Source organism: Ovis aries, chromosome 9 (genome assembly GCF_016772045.2).
Source record: "Ovis aries strain OAR_USU_Benz2616 breed Rambouillet chromosome 9, ARS-UI_Ramb_v3.0, whole genome shotgun sequence".
NCBI classification, from domain to species: domain Eukaryota; kingdom Metazoa; phylum Chordata; class Mammalia; order Artiodactyla; family Bovidae; genus Ovis; species Ovis aries.
The window spans coordinates 46377854-46397901 of NC_056062.1; the positions used below are offsets into that span (position 1 = coordinate 46377854).

At 41.2% G+C, this 20048-nt stretch overlaps 1 protein-coding gene across 8 annotated transcripts in view; it reads left to right on the forward strand.

Annotated features, from left to right (window-relative positions):
* The window catches only part of SULF1 (sulfatase 1), a 191653-nt gene that overhangs the window by 136702 nt on the left and 34903 nt on the right, over positions 1-20048 (forward strand). For all 8 annotated transcript variants that reach the window (XM_060393763.1, XM_042254290.2, XM_060393761.1 and 5 more), the window contains 5 exons: positions 6284-6434; positions 7361-7536; positions 9179-9307; positions 9578-9634; positions 10400-10529. In XM_060393763.1, the coding sequence (XP_060249746.1) occupies positions 6284-6434; positions 7361-7536; positions 9179-9307; positions 9578-9634; positions 10400-10529 (643 nt within the window). The remainder of the gene's footprint in view (positions 1-6283; positions 6435-7360; positions 7537-9178; positions 9308-9577; positions 9635-10399; positions 10530-20048) is intronic.

A 20048-nucleotide genomic window follows, 5' to 3' on the forward strand; every position in this document is an offset into this window, starting at 1 on the left:
TTGAATCTGTACAACCAGCTTATTCTGGAAATTGAGACCTGTTTCTCAGTGAGTGATGATGCTGCTACCAGTAAGGGTATTAAGTGTTAGGATTTTTGTTGTTGTATGATACTAAATGGGTGGCTTCCCTGGTGGCTCAGTGGTAAAGAATTTCCCTGCAGTGCAGAAGACCGCTTGCAGTGGAGGAGATGTGGATTTGATCTCTGGGTCAGGAAGACCCCTTGAAAAGGAAATGGCAATCCACTCCAGTATTCTTGCCTGGGAAGTCCCAGGGACAGAGGAGCCTGGCAGGCTACAATCCATGGGATTCCAACAGTCAGACACGACTTAGCAACTAAACCACCACCACCATGAGACTAATAGCAAATGAAGAAAACACACGTTCAAATATAAAATACTCAAAATGTATTTTCTTTGGGGTGACAGCAGAGGCCACCAGTGGTACCAAATGAACTGCTAAGTTCTTTGTGTTTCCCCGAGAATGGGTTTAATATGCAACACATGCATTTCTTGAAACTATTTCTGTGCTACTAAGAATTATTCTTCTAAAATGTCCACCCATCAAAAAGAAGGGGGACATGATTGATTTGAGAAATCTTATCCTTGTTATGTCAATAAGCAATGTTAGCAAGAAAAGCAAAGCCTGGGGAGAATCTGATATTGACAGCAAAAGTTGAACATGCAAGTGCAGTGGTCTGAGGGATCCATCCGTGAGCTACTGTGCAGAGCAACTGAATTATTGTTCAGTTGCTCAGTCACCTCCGACTCTTTGCAACCTCATGGACTGTAGCCCACCAGGCTCCTCTGTTCATGAGGTTTTTCAAGTAAGAATGCTTGAGTGGGTTGCCATTTCCTACTCCAGGGGATCTTCCCAGACCAGGGATCAACCCATGTCTCCTGCATTGGCAGGCACATTCTTTACCACTGAGCCACCAGGGAAGCCCGCGCTGACCAGTAACACTGAACAAATGATGACTAGAGAAAAGCAATGTGCAGAGAAGCCTTGCTGGGGACAGGTCACCTTTTATAAGTATTGGAATCATCTGTTGAGAGTTACAGGTGCCTTCCTAAGAGTATACGGTCTGGAGAGCACAGTTCTGGGCCAAATATGTATCTGAACAGACACAGAGAGCCTCACCAGACCAGAAACACATGGCTGACACTCTGACATGAATTTTTGAGGTTTGTTTTTCTTTTTTATGACAATCTGATCCTTTGTCCTCTCCATTTTCAAGCAAAGAGTCAGCGTTCTCTACCTTTTCGAATATGTCTCCAGGGTGCTGTGGAGGGTCAGACTTGATTCTGTATTTGCAGCAAACGTAGGAACACAGCAGCTGGTGGGAGGCATCTGAATGGGAAACAGAAGCAGCTAATATTTTAAATCAGGATAAACAGGATAAAAGCTAAGAACTTTAGGACTTACTTTTTAAATATTTATTTCTGTGGCTCTATCAGGTCTTAGTTGCGGCACATGGTATCTTTGTGCGGTGCATGGACTCTCCAGTTGTGGCACGTGGGCTTAGTTGCTCAGCAGCATGTGCGATCTTAGTTCCCCTACCAGGGATCAAACCTGAGTCATCCCCTGCATTGCAAAGTGGATTCTTAACCACTGGACCACCAGGGAAGTCCCAGGACTGACTTTTGATAGAAGAAATGTGTGGATCACTTTTCTTTTTAACTATGGGAGTTTGAGATGCTTGTTGGAGAGGGCAGTTCAGTGTGACATCATGAAAGGAGCAGGGTTCCCAACCTGTTCTTTCTGAGCCACCTCCATATGCTTTACTGTCTCAATTGTAAAATGGGAGTATTTTATTTTCTTGGGCTTCAAAATCACTGTGGATGGTGACTGCAGCCATGAAATTAAAAAACACATGCTCCTTGGAAAGAAAGCTATAACAAACCTAGACAGCGTATTAAGAAGAGACATCACATTGCTGACAAAGGTCCATCTAGTCAAAGCTGTGGTTTTTCCAGTAGTCATGTATGGATGTGAGAGTTGGACCATAAAGAAGGTTGAGTGCTGAAAAATTGTTGCTTCTGAATTGTGGTGCTGGTGAAGACTCTTGAGAGTCCCTTGGACAGCAAAGAGATCAAACTAGTCACTCTTAAAGGAAATTAACCCTGAATGTTCATTGGAAGGACTAATGCTAAAGCTGAAGCTCCAATACTTTGTCCACCTGATGTGAAAAGCCATCTCATTGGAAAAGACCCTGAGGTTGGGAAAGATTGAAGGCAGGCGGAGAAGGGGGCAACAGAGGATAACATGGTTGGATGGCATTATCGACTCAATGGACATAAGTTTGAGCAAACTCCAGGAAATATTGAAGGACAGGGAAGCCTAAAGTGCTGCAGTCCATGGGATCACAAATAGTCGGATGTTACTTAGCAACTGAACAACGAACTACAGTAAGAGGCCCTGCCCTCTCTGGGCTGCCTCAGCCATCAGTGAGCTGTGACATGATAAGCTCTCTTCCAGCTTCCTATAAGTATGGGTATGAGTGGCCCCAGGTTTTGTCTTCTGAATCCTCTGTGAAGCCTCACAAGAACTCTTTGAAGTGCTTGCTCCCATTAGAGATATGTGGGAACACAGACTTAAAGAGAAAAAAAAAGTTGCTCCAGATCACACACTAGTAAGCAACAGTCCTGGGCTGAGAATTCAGGTCTGATTCCAGAATATTCTGGTACAATTGGATATGTGGTTTTCCAGCGTTCCCTAAAACTGTCACCTGCTTCTCTGTGTCTCCCGTTTTCAGCCAACAGCTCCCAGCTCCGTCTGAATCACTGTAAGCTGATGCTTAGTTAGGGCAGCAAGCCTTCATTATCACGGGGCAGAGGGACAGAAGAATGCATCTTCCAGGAATTTGGCAGACACCAGCGGGAGGCACCCACAGGTCTTTGGCAAAAGATCAATTTTCAACAACTGTCAATTCCAGCAACCCCTGACCTTCCACCTGCAAGGCCCCTTGAACAGCTGCTATCCTGTGGGAAGCAGTGGCAGCCTGTCTTCCCCTAAAAGGCAAATGGTTATCCCCCGCCTCCTGCTGAGACCCCACCTGGGATCTTGTCCCCAGAGCTGGAGGGGGAGTGGTCATCTCCCACATTCAGAAATTAAGAGAAAAGGAAAAAAATGGGATGGGGGACGGACAATTTTGACAATAGACCCAAACTCTCCCTTTTAATAAAAGCCAGACTGAACATATGTCATTCTGTAAATCTGGGAGTCCAATTTGAGGCTTGTAATTTGCTGTGAGCTTCCCTGTTCCTCAGGGCGAGGTGGATGGAGCCGTGCCAAGCACTGGAAGGTAACCGGTGGAAGATACGATTTACCCACTATGAGCCTGCTTCTCAGCTCCCTATTGTAATTTTTATTTGTGTTTGAGGTTTTGTGGTTTAAAAAAAAAAGTCAACTAGATTTATTTTTAAATTAAGGCACACCAACATCAAAGGCAGTAAGAGGAGGCTGGTGAGGTATTATGAAGAAAGCCCGTGTAATCTTTTATAGCCATATTCTTTTTCAGAGCACGTATCAGTAAGTGGTGAAGGACCTTTCGTGACCAGCTTGCTCTATTTCTCTGACCTCAAACTCCCCCCAACGGTGAAAATCTCTTTCCTCTGGGATTTAGAAGCTCCCCCTTCTCTCCTCCTCCTCTTCACTCTCTTCCTCTAATCTTGTTTGTAAGGTTACACGCTGCGTTAAGAATAAGAAACCCTGGCTTAAGTCCTTTCCTACTGCCCAGGCTTCTGAAATACAAGGGCTCATTTGGTCTGTGGTGCAATCCGAGATACGAAGACCTTTCAGACCAAAAATGGGACCATTCGGTTCATGAGTTGTCTGCTTGGTAAGCAGAGGAAAGTTCATGCTGACAGTTTCTCTGATAAAGAATGGCAAGTGATATCTAAAAATTTGTTTATTTAATGTCACGGATTTTTTTCCCACCCAGATCATTATATAGAATACATTTGTTTATTGGCTCACGTAGGAAACTCAGGTACTTCTTTGTTCTGGGCACTTTAAAAAGATAGATGATAGATAGATAGACAGACAGGTTTAGAGGTTTTAGAGGGTGAGAGGCTGAGTATTTTTTTTTTTCTCTGCACCACGCAGCATGTAGGATCTTAGTTCCCCCACCAGGGATCGAACCCACTCCCACTGTGTCGGAAGCACCAAGTCTTAACCACTAGACCACCAGGGAAGTCCCTAGTCAGATTTGTTGTTCCTCAAAACAGATTTTTATGAGAAGCTCTTATCCCCATTTGCAGGTGAGCAAATTGAACTACATTTACCTACCCTACAAATATGTCTCTTTAAAAGGAAGTTGACTGACACCTCTCAGCATAACTTGTACACTTTTAGGGACAGTTTCTCCTGTGTTCAGTGTTAAATTGGCATTCATTAATCAGCCAGCATCCATACAGATCATTAGGGTAACTTTCTGCACAGGAAGACCAAAACAGCATTTTCAACTACTAAAAGAGAAGCGCTGCAAATCCACTGGTGGGAGAAAATGTATAGTAACAGGTGGCATATACAGAGCCCATGTCCTTCTGTGCAGTCACGCAGCTCAGGAACTCCAAGATTCCTCGATAGGAAATTAGCTCCCTGATGGAACAAGTGGAACATGGTCGAGGCTTCTGGACTCACCAGCTCACAGTGATTGACTGTTTCTCTAGTTTTATGATGTAAACAATGTCACAGGATCTCCTGCAGTCATCATTATCCACCGTCTTTCACTGATAGGTGTCTCCCCAGAACAGAGAGCAGTAATCAGATTCCTCTATCAGCCTAGACTATCTCTTGTTCTGAGAGACTGGCTGTTTGCACAGTTGTGGTTCACACAAAGAGCAACTTTAGATGCAGGAAGCCCCTGTCATTTTACTTTCCCTTCATTTTGTTAAAGCAAATGAGCTTTGGAACCAAGTCCTGGTTCGATTCCCTGCTACTTTTGTTAACCTGAGAAAGTTAGCTTTGCTAAGCCTCAGTTTTCTCACCTGTGAAATGGGAATGATAAGCCTATTTCCCAGAAGAGCTGAGCTAATTAAATGAGTAGATGTGAACAAAACACTTAACACAGTCCCTGACCCATGGTAAATACCGAGTTTTCACTATTAAACAATGTTTATAGGCTTCTCTGGTGGCTCAGACAGTAAAGAATCTGTTTGCAACGCAGGAGACCCAGGTTCAATCCCTGAATTGGGAAGATCCCCTGGAAAAGGAAATGGCAACCCACTCCAGTATTTTTGCCTGGAGAATTCCGTGGACAGAAGAGTCTGGTAGGCTACAGTCCATAGCATCTCAAAGAGTCAGATATGACTGAGTGACTGACTTTCGTAGGCTTATCAGCTAAGGAGAAAGTTCAAACACATAATATACTCTGATGGAGAGGTCAAATGAAAAATAATTCTCGGTGTGAAAAGCATAGATATATTCTGGCATAGATATGTTCTTTGGGAGTGTGAAGTGGCAGCATCTTATGATCCAGGGAGTTGGGGAAGACTTCAAAGAGAAAGTGATGTACTTTATGGGTCCCCAAAGGGAAGTATGGGCACCACTCAGATCTCTATAGATTAAATATAGGCTCGAACCACCTGTCTTAGAACAATAGGACTCACTTCCCTATAGTTAGCAAAAATTATGCCTGCACCTATATTGATTTGTCTATAATGAACAGCTTTACTGATAAACATGTATATTGTAGTAGACTTGCTTGTAATTCCAGCAAATCCAATAAATTGATGATACCTATATGTGGGATATGTAAGTAATCAATATAATACCCTAGTAAATTCTAGAGATAAAATGTGTTGAAATTATGATTCTTCATCATTGCATGTAACATATTAGTGACTATATTTAATAGCCTAATTAGCAGTAAAATTTTATGAGTTAACATCACCATGGGAACATTCCCTTCAACATTACTGAATTTTATCTGTAAATTTGTAACCTGACCACAATCATCTCGAGGTATTTTTACACATTTTATTCAATGAACCTAAATGAACTTGCACTAATTAGATTTTCACTGCCAGTCTTGGTTTTATAAGTTTGAACCCATACACCTTCAGAGAACTCATGTGGTCTGGGGTGGTGCAGACTTGAAATCACTTTACAAACACAGAGATATACCAGAGAGAAAAAGTATTTAGCTGTGTCTGAAGTCTTTCCTAAATGGTTATTTCACAATGTTTAACATGAAATATTATTTCACAATGTTTAACATGAAATATTTCTCCAAATGAATAAAAAGCATATGTAGTAAGACTCCTTTCTGGATATTTGCAGAACTCCTAGTTATAACTATGCACCCAATATGGACAAACACTGGATTATGCAGTACACAGGACCCATGCTGCCCATCCACATGGAATTCACAAACGTTCTTCATCGCAAACGGCTTCAAACTTTGATGTCAGTGGATGATTCTGTGGAAAGGGTAAGCCCATGAGCCTGCCCCAGGGATGGGTTTTGGTCCAGCTCCCCTTGTGTAGATGCATTCTTGCTAACCCTGCTTTTGTAGTAGTTGTTTTTCATTTTGAGAGAGTGTGGGGGCTGGGTATTCTGTGAACTCATCATCCCCCCCCTCATCTTGTTCTCTTTCTAGGCTTGGTTCTTGTGGAGCCAGTAGCAAAAAGGAGATATTATACAAATCATGACATCATAAATCAAGGGTTATCACCACAAATACCTTCAGGGATTAAGCAAATAGTGTAGACAGCTAAAGCAGATCGAGTATAAGGTGATGGGGCATGGTGAGGATCATGGTGAAGTCAAATCTAAACTCCCTCATCTAAAGCAAGGAACAACTACTCAGCTTCAACTAATTTTGGTCATGTGAAAATATGGATCCAGTATTAAGTCTTCTGACTTTTAAAAGAAGCCAGAAATACAAAAATTCTATTTGAAATTTCCTGAATTTTAAAACATAACATAAACCAAACAAGACGTTCCTAAAGGCTGGATGTAACTGAATCAGGCTCAGAGGTAGCCTGTTTTTAATCTTTGATAACTAAATATGAGGGATGATAGTCAAATTTGCTTTAAAATGGATTTTTCAAAGTAAAACCTTAAAGTTTGATGGTAGAGGTTGTTTTGTGGTGTTTTTTTCCAAATAGGCAAAAATAAGCCATATTAAGAAAAGTTATGTATTATATAAGAATCAACTGTATTACTGGACTTTTTCCCTCCAGGATTGCAAGCAACTTGAAAAAAGTGTATAAACATACATGTTTGTCAGCCCTATTAAAGCAACTCTTACCTTCTAAAAATAATGGAAAAAAGATTTGAGGGGGATCATGGCGGCACTATTGCCATCTTACGCCATCACAATTGTTTCTGACTGAGGTCTGTGCTGTGTTTCAGCTATATAATATGCTTGTGGAAACGGGTGAGCTGGAGAACACTTACATCATCTATACCGCCGACCACGGTTACCATATCGGGCAGTTTGGACTGGTCAAGGGGAAATCCATGCCATATGACTTTGATATCCGTGTGCCTTTCTTTATTCGTGGGCCAAGTGTAGAACCAGGATCCATGTACGTATTTCTCTGTTTCCAACATTCAACTGTCATAGCTGGTGTACGTCTGAGATAATTCAATTACCAATCTCAGGGTCTGGTTTCCTTTAGTCCAAACAAAAAAGGGTGAGTGTAGGTTCATAATTTAGAAGATTAAACCTCCCGCCTGCCCCACCCCTCCCCTAGCCCTGCCACATGCTAAATTAGCTAATGTCTACTCTTTCAAGAGAAAGGAAAAATAACTGTATTAATGATTAACTCTCTCAAACCGACCAGAATCCATGAGACTGTGAACACAGACATAGAGTGTGATTTTAGGTATGTCATCCTTACCTTCTTTGAATCTTTTTTTAAAATGATAACCAGTGCCATCCTCTTGATTGCTTTTTTTTTTAATTACTGAAGAATTTTTAAAGAAAATTAAATGTTAAGAACTTTAAAGTTTAAATAATTTTAGATACATTTTATTTAATTAAAATGTATTTAAATGAACTTTAAATGAATTTTAAGAAAAGAAGCCTGAAGGACTGAAATTCCATTTCTGCCATCTTAAGTCACTGCATCCCTTTGCATGTCAGTATTCCCATCATAAATGGGTTTCGTATGCCCTGCCAAGCACATCAGAATGTGTAGTGTAAAATGAAGTCCTTTACATGAAACAGTTACGGAAAGAGTGAAAGAAAAGAGTGCAAGTAGAATTCAAAACCTGGGATGACCCTTCAAGAGCATCCAGTGTGGATGCCTGATTTCACAATGAAGAAGCTGCACAGACAGGGTACTCACGCCTCTCTCAGAGTTTCCCCATCCTGGATGTGACAACAGTGGGGCCCAGATGCCAGATAATCTGAGTCTCATCTACGTGGCTTGTCTGCTGCTGCATTCCAGTGCATGCTGGGGAGGAAGTGATGGCAATAAGAAGGGCCTCTTTGGGGAATTTTATTATGTCTTTCCTGGGCTTCCCGGATGGCTCAGCAGGTGCAGAATCCATCTGCAGTGCAGGAGACACAGGAAACGCAGGTTCGATCCATGGTTCAGTAAGGTCCCCTGGAAGAGGAAATGGCAACCCACTCCAGTATTCTTGCCTGAGAAAAATCCCATGGACAAAGGAGCCCGGTGAGCTACAGTCCACAGGGTCACAAAGAATTGGACACGACTGGACGACACGTGCACAGGGGTCATGTGCACACATGCCTTGTCTCTCTCCAGACCACTGGAAACTCCTGGGGAAGCGTGGGATCTAGAGTTGGAAGGCTTTATGTTTGAAAGGTTAGGCAGCATGCATTGAATTCAAGTATAAAAACCTTGTGTCCTTTTTCAGAAGATTGATTCCAAAGCCCTAGTTCAACAGAGAAGTGATGGACTCTCAGGTTTCAGAAAAAAATACATAGCCTACAAAAGCCAGACATCAGGCCACAGTTTGTCTGAGGTGTGGCCAGAGCTCAGGGGGACAAGCCTGTCTCCAACCTGACCCCTGTGACAGTCAGTCTTTCTCTTGGTCCCAGTGGCTGAGCACTCAGGCACCTCCCACCATTCCTAGGCAACCAGATGAGAGGCTGTGAAGCAGTGAAGGCCAGGGAGTACTGAGATGGGGAAAAAAAAGCCCTAGTGAGGCCCTCCACTGGTGCTGGGTCCCAGCCATGACCATCTTGTCCCTTTACAGAGTCCCACAGATCGTTCTAAACATTGACCTGGCCCCTACCATCTTGGACATCGCGGGGCTCGATGCGCCTCCTGACATAGACGGCAAGTCTGTACTCAAACTTCTGGACCAGGAAAAGCCAGGTAACAGGTGCGTCAGTTTCCTTCCCCTCAGCCAGCCCCGAGCACACCAGCTCCCAGAGCCAGCCAGGAGCCAGCAGAAGTGGAGGCAAAATACCTTCCGCCCCCAGGGATCACCTTGAACTGAGCACCTCCTTGGCTGTTTGTGAGTGGCGTGCTGATGGAGATGCTGTCCTGGTTTGCGGGAAGCGAGGGGTGTTGCTTTAAATAAACTGTTAGCACAGATCTGTTTGGAAAAGTGTCCCAATGCCAACAGTAAATATTATTACTTTGCTTCTAGGTTTCGAACAAACAAGAAGGTCAAAATTTGGCGTGATACATTCCTCGTGGAAAGAGGGTAATTATTGGTTCCTGGGGTGCTTCTGGGAACGAGTCTTTGTGGGCAGCTCTCCCTGCTGGGAATGTTTTCCCCCTTATTTTGGTTTACTAAGCGTGTGGATTTCGTAAACCTAGTCATAAGACTTATCCTCCTCTGGCCAGCAGAATGATGGCTGAGTCAGAATTGCAAAGATGGGACCACAGTCTTTATGAGGCTGTGGATTCCCACGGCATGTGTCCACCTCAGTTCCTAAGTGGACCAGTTAATTGACTTTCTCAATTATCCCTTCCAGGTTCTGCCTGATGCCCTTCCACTTCTTTTCCTTAAGTGCCTTTCCTAGTTTTGAATAGACAAATAGATGAGATTGTATTAATAACTGTTCCAGAGTCCTTTCTGGGTTTCTCCTTTCTATTTGTAATGTTCATTGTCATTGTTTTTCTCAATGCTTACCCTAGCCAAGAGAAAAACATTTCTATCATTGCTTTTTAACAAAAATGAACTTTGAGCCTATAAAGCTGAACGTTTATGCCCAAAGGTTTGAAATGAAGATTTTGAAGAAAGTGATTTTCCTTCCCTAATCTCCCATCTTCATAATTCCCAGGTTGTAATTTTCCCAAAGGACTCATGAAAGGTTGGGCTCCTGTGGGTGGAGACTGGATAACTATTTATTGCTTTTTGAAGAGTGTGGAGTCATGTGACAGGGAAGAAAAAATAAGACAGGCAGGTCACAGTGAAAGTCATTTCAGATCACTTCTCACAGAAGCTTTTCTTTTTCTGTCAAAGGAAATTTCTACGTAAGAAAGAGGAATCAAACAAGAATATCCAACAGTCTAATCACTTGCCTAAATATGAGAGGGTCAAAGAACTGTGCCAGCAAGCCAGGTACCAGACAGCCTGTGAACAGCCCGGGCAGGTGAGTGATTCAGCATTTCTGCACCATCACTCATTTGCTTCTCTATTTCTAATGTAAAGACTTGCAACATGTCAGATAATGTACATTTATACTTAAGTAACCTTTTCATAGCCATCATGGAGTGCTCACTGTAACCCCTTTCCACTGACTGAGCAATGTCTGACTGTTCCCAGCTGGGTCTCCTCATCACTGCTTAGGCTTTCTCCATTTAAAAAAGATGATGCTTCTAGTGAAATTTCTAGATATCCACCTAGTTAGCCAACATCAGTTGAAGATATCAGACTTAGGAAATGGATAGTCCTGTGTTAGAAAGTTCAGAGACTGCATCTAAGGAGAAAACCCCACCCCTCTTAACTGGTCATCAGGACATGTCAAGAGATAGCTTAATCAAGATCTGGGGCAGATACTGAGCCTCCGGACAGCAAACCACCCCAAAAGCCATGATTGGGTTTCTACACCCTGGAGTAAGATCAGATGTCATCTAACCCAGAGAGAAGGACAGAGTCTGTGACCAAGGTTGAGGAATGAAAAGGGAAAGCATATTCTATTTATTGTTTTATTGTCTATTTCTATTCTATTTATTGTTTCTACCTGTGCTCACAAAGTTACTGACATCAAATATTTCATTTGACTCACTCGTCTTCATTTATAGAATATTAAGTAGAGAACTCAGGGCTACCCAGAACACCAACTGTTACCAATAACAACTAAAAAATTACCGTGTGGTGAATTAACACAGATCTGTTTTTTGGCTTTTTGTGTGTGTGTGTGTGGGGGGGTGGTGGGATATTTCAATTTCTGTGTATTTTTTTCCTTTCCTTTTTTAAAAAATATAAATTTATTTATTTTAATTGGAGGCTAATTACTTTACAATATTGTATTGGTTTTGCCATACATTGACATGAATCTGCCATGGGTGTACACGTGTTTCCCATCCTGAACCCCCCTCACACCTCCCTCCCCCTCCTATCCCTCTGGGTCATCCCAGTGCACCAGCCCCAAGCACCCTGTATCATGCATCAAACCTGGACTGGTGATTCATTTCACATATGATAATATACGTGTTTCAATGCCATTCTCCCAAACCATCCCACCCTCACCCTCTCCCACAGGGTCCAGAAGACTGTTCTATACATCTGTGTCTCTTTTGCTATCTCGCATACAGGGTTATTGTTACCATCTTTCTAAATTCCATATATATGCATTAGTATACTGTATTGATGGTTTTTTTTTTCTGACTTATTTCACTCTGTGTAATAGGCTCCAGTTTCCTCCACCTCATTAGAACTGATTCAAATGTATTCTTTTTAATGGCTGAGTAATATTCCATTGTGAATATGTATCACAGCTTTCTTATCCATTCATCTGCTGATGGACACATAGGTTGCTTCCATGTCCTGGCTATTATAAACAGTGCTGTGATGAACATTGGGGTACACGTGTCTCTTTCAATTCTGGTTTCCTCGGTGTGTATGCCCAGCATTGGGATTGCTGGGTCATAAGGCAGTTCTATTTCCAGTTTTTAAGGAATCTCCACACTGTCCTCCATAGTGGCTGTACTAGTTTGCATTCCCACCAACCGTGTAAGAGGGTTCCCTTTTCTCCACACCCTCTCCAGCATTTATTGCTTGTAGACTTTTGGATTGCAGCCATTCTGACTGGCGTGAAATGGTACGTCATTGTGGTTTTGATTTGCATTTCTCTGATAATAAGTGATGTTGAGCATCTTTTCATGTGTTTGTTAGCCATCTGTATGTCTTCTTTGGAGAAATGTCTGTTTAGTTCTTTGGCCCATTTTTTGATTGGGTCATTTATTTTTCTGGAATTGAGCTGCAGGAGTTGCTTGTATATTTTTGAGATTAATTCTTTGTCAGTTGCTTCATTTGCTATTATTTTTTCCCATTCTGAAGGCTGTCTTTTCACCTTGCTTATAGTTTGCTTTCTTGTGTGAAAGATTTTAATTTTAATTAGGTCCCATGTGTTTATTTTTGCTTTTATTTCCAACATTCTGGGAGGTGGGTCATAGAGGATCCTGTTGTGATTTATGTCAGAGAGTGTTTTGCCTATGTTTTCCTCCATGAGTTTTATAGTTTCTTGTCTTACGTTTAGATCTTTACTCCATTTTGAGTTTATTTTTGTGTATGGTATTAGGAAATGTTCTAGTTTCATTCTTTTATAAGTGGTTGACCAGTTTTCCCAGCACCACTTGTTAAAGAGATTGTCTTTTCCCCATTGTATATTCTTGCCTCCTTTGTCAAAGATAAGATGTCCCTTAGGTGTGTGGATTTATCTCTGGGCCTTCTATTTTGTTCCATTGATCTATATTTCTGTCTTGTGCCAGTACCATACTGTCTTGATGACTGTGGCTTTCTAGTAGAGACTGAAGTCAGGCAGGTTGATTCCTCCAGTTCTATTCTTCTTTCTCAAGTTTTGGCTATTTGAGGTTTTTGTATTTCCATACAAACTGTGAAATTATTTGTTCTAGGTCTGTGAAAAATACCGTTGGTAGCTTGATAGGGATTGCATTGAATCTATAGATTGCTTTGGGTAGCATACTCATTTTCACTGTATTGATTCTTCTGATCCATGAACACTGTATATTTCTCCATCTATTTGTGTCCTCTTTGATTTCTTTCACTATTGTTTTATAGTTTTCTATATATAGGTCTTTCGTTTCTTTAGGTAGATATATTCCTAAGTATTTTACTGTTTTTGTTCCAATGGTGAATGAAATTGTTTCCTTAATTCTCTTTCTGTTTTCTCATCATTGGTGTATAGAAATGCAAGGGATTTCTGTGTGTGTTGATTTTATATCCTGCAACTTTACTATATTCATTGATTAGCTCTAGTAATTTTCTGGTGGAGTCTTTAGGATTTTCTATGTAGAGGATCATGTCGTCTGCAAACAGTGAGAGTTTTACTTCTTTTCCAATCTAGATTCCTTTTATTTCTTTTTCTGCTCTCATTGCTGTGGCCACAACTTCCAAAACTATGTTGAATAGTAGTGGTGAGAGTGGGCACCTTTGTCTTGTTTCTGACTTTAGGGGAAATGCTTTCAATTTTTCACCATTGAGGATAATGTTTGAAGTGGGTTTGTCATATATAGCTTTTATTATGTTGAGGTATGTTCCCTCTATTCCTGCTTTCTGGAGGGTTTTTATCATAAATGGATGCTGAATTTTGTCAAAGGCTTTCTCTGCATCTATTGAGATAATCACATGGTTTTTATTTTTCAATTTGTTAATGTGGTGTATTACATTGATTGATTTGCGGATATTGAAGAATCCTTGCATCCCTGGGATAAAGCCCACTTGTTCATGATGTATGATTTTTTTAATATGTTGTTAGATTCGGATTGCTAGAATTTTGTTAAGGATTTTTGCATCCATGTTCATCAGTGATATTGGCCTGTAGTTTTCTTTTTTGTGGCATCTTTGTCAGGTTTTGGTATTAGGGTGATGGTGGCCTTATAGAATGAGTTTGGAAGTTTACCTTCCTCTACAATTTTCTGAAAGACTTTGAGTAGGATAGGTGTTAGCTCTTCTCTAAATTTTTGGTAGAATTCAGTTGTGAAGCTGTCTGGTCCTGGGCTTTTGTTTGCTGGAAGATTTCTGATTACAGTTTCAATTTCCGTGCTTCCATTTCTTCCTGGTTCAGTTTTGGAAAGTTGTACTTTTCTAAGAATTTGTCCATTTCTTCCACGTTGTCCATTTTATTGGCATGTAGTTGCTGATAGTAGTCTCTTATGATCCTTTGTATTTCTGTGTTGTCTGTTGTGATCTCTCCATTTTCATTTCTAATTTTATTGATTTGATTTTTCTCTCTTTGCTTCTTGATGAGTCTGGCTAATGGTTTGTCAATTTTATTTATCATCTCAAAGAACCAGCTTTTGGCTTTGTTGATTTTTGCTATGGTCTCTTTTGTTTCTTTTGCATTTATTTCTGCCCTAATTTTTAAGATTTCTTTCCTTCTGCTAACCCTGGGGTTCTTTATTTCTTCCTTTTCAAGTTGCTTTAGGTGTAGAGTTAGGTTAATTTGACTTTTTTCTTGTTTCCTGAGGTAAGCCTGTATTGCTATGAACCTTCCCCTTTGCACTGCTTATACAGTGTCCCATAGGTTTTGGGTTGTTGTGTTTTCATTTTCATTCATTTCTATGCATATTTTGATTTCTGTTTTGATTTCTTCTGTCATTTGTTGGTTATTCAGCAGTGTGTTGTTCAGCCTCCATATGTTGGAATTTTTAATAGTTTTTCTCCTGTATTTGACATCTAATGTTATTGCATTGTGGTCAGAAAAGATGCTTGGAATGATTTCAATTTTTTTTAATTTACCAAGGCTAGATTTATGACCTAAGATGTGATCTATCCTGGAGAAGGTTCCAAGTGCACTTGAGAAAAAGATGAAATTCATTGTTTTGGGGTGAAATGTCCTATAGATATCAATTAGGTCTAACTGGTCTATTGTATCATTTAAAGTTTGTGTTTCCATGTTAGTTTTCTGTTTAGTTGATTAATCCATAGGTGTGAGTGGGGTATTAAAGTCTCCCACTACACAGACCTGTTTTTAAGGAAACTGAGAACATAGGAACACAAACTAATTTAAGCACTCTTGCTTGAAATCTATGCTAGCTGGGAGAAATACACTATGTCACAATGAGAGGGACTAAATTTCTGCCTAAGTCATTGTAACTTAGAACAGAATTGGGGGAAAGAAAAATAACATTTATTGAGCTTTTGCCTTTTTTAATATTCTGAGCCTAACACATCTTTTATTTTTTTATGGAAAGACATTTTATACATAGCAGTGTGTACATGTCAATCCCAAACTCCCAGTCTATAAGGCACTGTATGCAGTGCTTTATACACATTAGCTCAGTTTAATCATCACCCTTGTCTAGAGAGGCATAGTCATTTTCATTTTACAATCTGGGAATCCATAAATTGTCTGATTCCAAAACTCGGGCCACTTTGTGCCTTCCAGGTAAATTTTTAACAAGAGGAAGAGAAGTTCAATTCTGTCTTTTCTTTCTTTTTTTTAATCTGACCTCTGGATAGTCACACAACTAGCCAACACCAGTTCAAGGTATCAGACGCATAAAATGGGGAGCCCAGTTATTATTAAAATGCCTTTGTTTCTTATACGCTTTTTATATGGCATCTAACTATATTGAATAGATGTTCATTATAAACTACTTGACCCTCATCCGCTCTGTATTTCCTTGTGTCTTTTCGTACACAGGAATCCCTTTGAAGTGGAAAAAGGTGAGGAGGGAGGGCTATTGAATTAAGGGATAAAACCAAGCCTTCATAGCACTCTGCTAAGCCTTAATTTTCAAGTGTTTAGTGGAGAAGCTTAGACCTATTCATTATATTTTAATTTGAAGTCTCCAAATCCTTCTTGTGGAAGCTCCAAGTAGTATTATGACTAAAACCTCAGAATTGTTTTGTAGCTCTAAAACGATTTTTATGAGGCAGCCTCAATAGACTAATTTTACTTCTATTCAGGAGGTGGAAATGTTCAGTGTTAAATATATCTCATGCACATTAGTGATCTGGTTGCTATTTCAGCTAAGTGGAGAGACTTATAACCCTTTGAAGATAAGGTTCATGGCCTACCTTTCAGTATACACTTTTACAAACCTCTCTATATGGCTCATGCTGAAATTTTAATTTGTGTCCTCAAGGGCAAACACAGCATAAACTAGATTACTGGCCCCAGCTCTTCACTCATGCTGAATGCCAACTATGTTAAAAACTTCACTTTGCTTTTTTATAGTTTTCTAAACGCGTTTTGCCCCCATGAAATGCTTTCATGTGTGGCTCCCTGGAATTTTCCTCTGTTGTTTCATTTTGTTAATCACTCTAAATTTGGTTTCTATCACATGGCTCAGATGGTAAAGAATCTGCCTGCAGTGCAGGAGACTTGGGTTCAATCCCTGAGTCAAAACGATCCCCTGGAAAAGGAAATGGCAACCCTCTCCAGTATTCTTGCCTGAAGAATCCCATGGACAGAGGAGCCTGGCAGGTTCCATGGGTTTGCAAAGAGTGGGACACAACTGAGTGACTAATGGTGCCCCACTCCAGTATTCTTGCCTGGAAAATCCCATGGGCGGAGGAGCCTGGTAGGCTGCAGTCCATGGGGTCATGAAGAGTTGGACACGACTGAGTGACTTCACTTTCACTTTTCACTTTCATGCATTGGAGAAGGAAATGGCAACCCACTTCAGTGTTCTTGCCTGGAGAATCCCAAGGACGGGGGAACCTGGTGGGCTGCCGTCTATGGGGTCACACAGAGTCGAACACGACTGAAGTGACTTAGCAGCAAAGTGACGAATACTTTCACTTTCACATAAGAGAACATTAGCAATGAACTCTTTGAGAAGTGCTTGAATTAATGGGCAAAGAATTAGACTTGGCACAATGGTGATTTCTTTCTATAGGTAGTGGCAAACCATGCCTTTAGAAGCTGAGAACTTTGAGAAATTTTTGAGCCTCTTCAAGGCAGTTATTGCTTGGTTACATTCTATAGAATCTTTGTATGTTGGTTTTTTGCTCTTTCTTTTTGGCTCTACTTTGAAGATTACCTTTTAAAAAAAATGATAAATTTTCATTTATTATCATTTATTTATGATCTTAGTTTCGACACATGAGATCTCCATTGTGCCAGGCAGGATCTTTCTGTGGCCACGGACTCTGCAGTTGTGGTGCAAGGGTTTAGTAGTTGTGGCATGCAGGCTTTGTCGCTCTGAGGTTGTAGGATCTTAGCTCCCTGACCAGGGATCAAACCCATGTCCCCTGCATTGGAAGGCAGATTCTTAACCACTGAACCACTAGAGAAGTCCCTGAAGATTATCTTTTTATTTACTATATCATTGACTTTTAGAAGGGAAGAAAAAGTCCAGAATAATGAGACTGTTCAGGATCAAGATGACAGCCAACTCTGAACTGACTTGCTTAGGTTTTCTTTCCTTGATATGGGTTTTACACCTGGCCTGTGCCCTGCTTTTCTTCCCCTCACCAAGGTTAGCTGCCTTCCTTCCAAGGGAACACCCTTGGTTTGACTCTCCATGGAGCGCAGAGAAAAAATCAGCACCATTAGCCTGATTCTTTTCACTGCTAATCCCCAAAAAAGATAGTGCCTTCCCCCCACTCCTCCAACAGACCCCACATCTGGTCTCCTAAGGATGGTTTGGTACAGTCAATGTGGATTCAGGAAGTGGAGTAAATAAAAGAAAGAGCAATGTGAAGTTCAGAAGTTTGGGTCAGAATATTGGCATCCACTCCCTTTCAGTTGTATGTTCTTTCAGAAGACAGTTTCTCCTGTGTCTTGGATGTTCTGTCTCTGGAAAGAAAATTGACCTGTGTCTTGGGAGGATAAAGTGCCATGATGTATGTAAAGTTCTAGGTGAGCTTTAAAGTAGTGTATGAGTGTTGGATGCTGGGCGTTATTATTGTTCCAGGCCATCTTACCTGTTGTTTTCATTCCTATGAAGCCAATAGGGAACAAAATTGGGCCAGAATCCCAGACATTTGGCATCACTTCTCCATCATGTGAACTAAACAACCAGCAGGGACTAATTAAGACAGCATGGACATATGTGTTCGCATTACTTCCATGTTTCTGAATTAATACAAGGCTGAGTGTGAGTTCCCATCACTCTCTCAGCTGGCATGACACCCCCAAGCATATTTATGTACACATTATACACACACACACACACACACACGCATGCACACAATCATGTACACAAGCTCAACTTCATCTGAAGTTGGTTCAATGGAGAACATAGATCAGTGATGCTCAGTTCTTCTGCACATCAGTATCACCTGAGGAGCTTTTGCAAATGCTGATGTCCAGCCTCGCCGACCAAGCAGATGAACATGTCTGCAGGGATGGTCAAGGCATGTGTGTTTTTTAACAGCATTACAAACCACAGACCTAGAATCTTAAGAATGCCAAAGTTGGAAATAGGCTTAGAAGTCTTCTCATCGGATGGTATCCTTTTCCTAATAAGGAAATTTAGATCCAGAGAACTTAAGCCACCAACCCAATGTCAAAACCTGCGGCTCTTCACTTCATGTTCAAATCTTTTCTTCCCCAGAGCGTCCTGCCTCTGCAAAAATGTAAGACAGTAGATTTTCTGCTTGAAATTGTCAGTGGCATTTGCCTCCATGAATCCCTCACGGCATCTAGGGTAGCACCTCTCAACCATGACCTCAGATTAGAATCACTTAAGCAGCTTTGGAAATGGAAATGCTCATGTTCGAATCTCAACCCAGACACATTAATTCAGAATCCCTGAGGATGGGGCCCAGGTGGCAGTGTTTTGTTTTGTTTTTTCAAGCTCCTGGGTGATTCCTTTGACCAGCCAAGAATGAAAACCAGTCATGCTGGAGGAGGGTGGTCATTTTTTGTTCCTCTTCTAGGTATAGATATTGATTTCTTAAATAGGAGTTACATAAAAGAGAAGTTCCCTGGGCATTCCATTTTGAAGTACATTTTATACATATATTCTTTGTCCTTTAAGAGGAAAAAAGCAACTTGTTTTCTTTTTATACAGCAAATGGCATGTCCTTTTGTTAAATCATTGAATTCCAGCATCTTTGTAATTTAATTTGCCTTTCTACTGTTGTATCAATACAAAATCAAAGATCTGTTAAGATTCTGAAAAGACCTCAGCATCAGGCAAAGAAAATTAAAATGTAGCCTGTTGAGTGTAACCTGGTTTAGTGCCAGGATCTATGCTGTCATCCAAAAATTATCCCTCTGACCAGAGGTCCTTCTGACCCTTTGTGACCAGCTGCAGAGCAGGAATAAAAAGGCATTTGCCAGGAAGGTCTGGCTAGAATTGTTAGTGTGCCAGAAATGGACCGCCTGTTTCCAGAAACCCGCTGAGCCCTGGTGAAGATCACAGCATGGCTTGTAGCCATCCCCTCCCCACCTCCCCTTGCCCTGGCTCTCTGGGCTCCAGAGAAATCAGCCAGAAATACGGAGCCTCCAGATGCCAGCCTCTGGCGCAACTCTCGTCTCAACAGGGAGAGTCTCAACTAACCTCAGTATGGAAGGCTAGTCTCCTGCGTGCTTCAGCCTACACTGAAGGATGAGGCTGAATGGCTGGGCATGTCCCTAGGTGCTTGGCTTCTTTGCATTTTTCAGAACACAAATCGCAGGGTTAAATGTTAAACCATCTTTAGTAATGCTCCAGACAACTCAGAAACAAACGTTGAGGACGTACGCTTTTCCCATCAACTGCATGTGATCCCAGCTTATTTAATTCATACTCTCTCATTTCCCACTGTGCCCACCCTGGTCGGGTTCCCCTCTTCCCTCTGTCTCTCTGTTTCTCCTTTTTCTTACTAAGTTTTATTGGAATATAGTTGCTTTACAATGTTGTGTTAGTTTCTGCTGTTCAGCAAAGTGAATCAGCTACGTTGTTGTTCAGTTGCTGAGTCGTGTCCAGCCCTTTGTGACCCCATGGACTGCAGCACTCCAGGCTTCCCTGTCCTTCACCATCTCCCG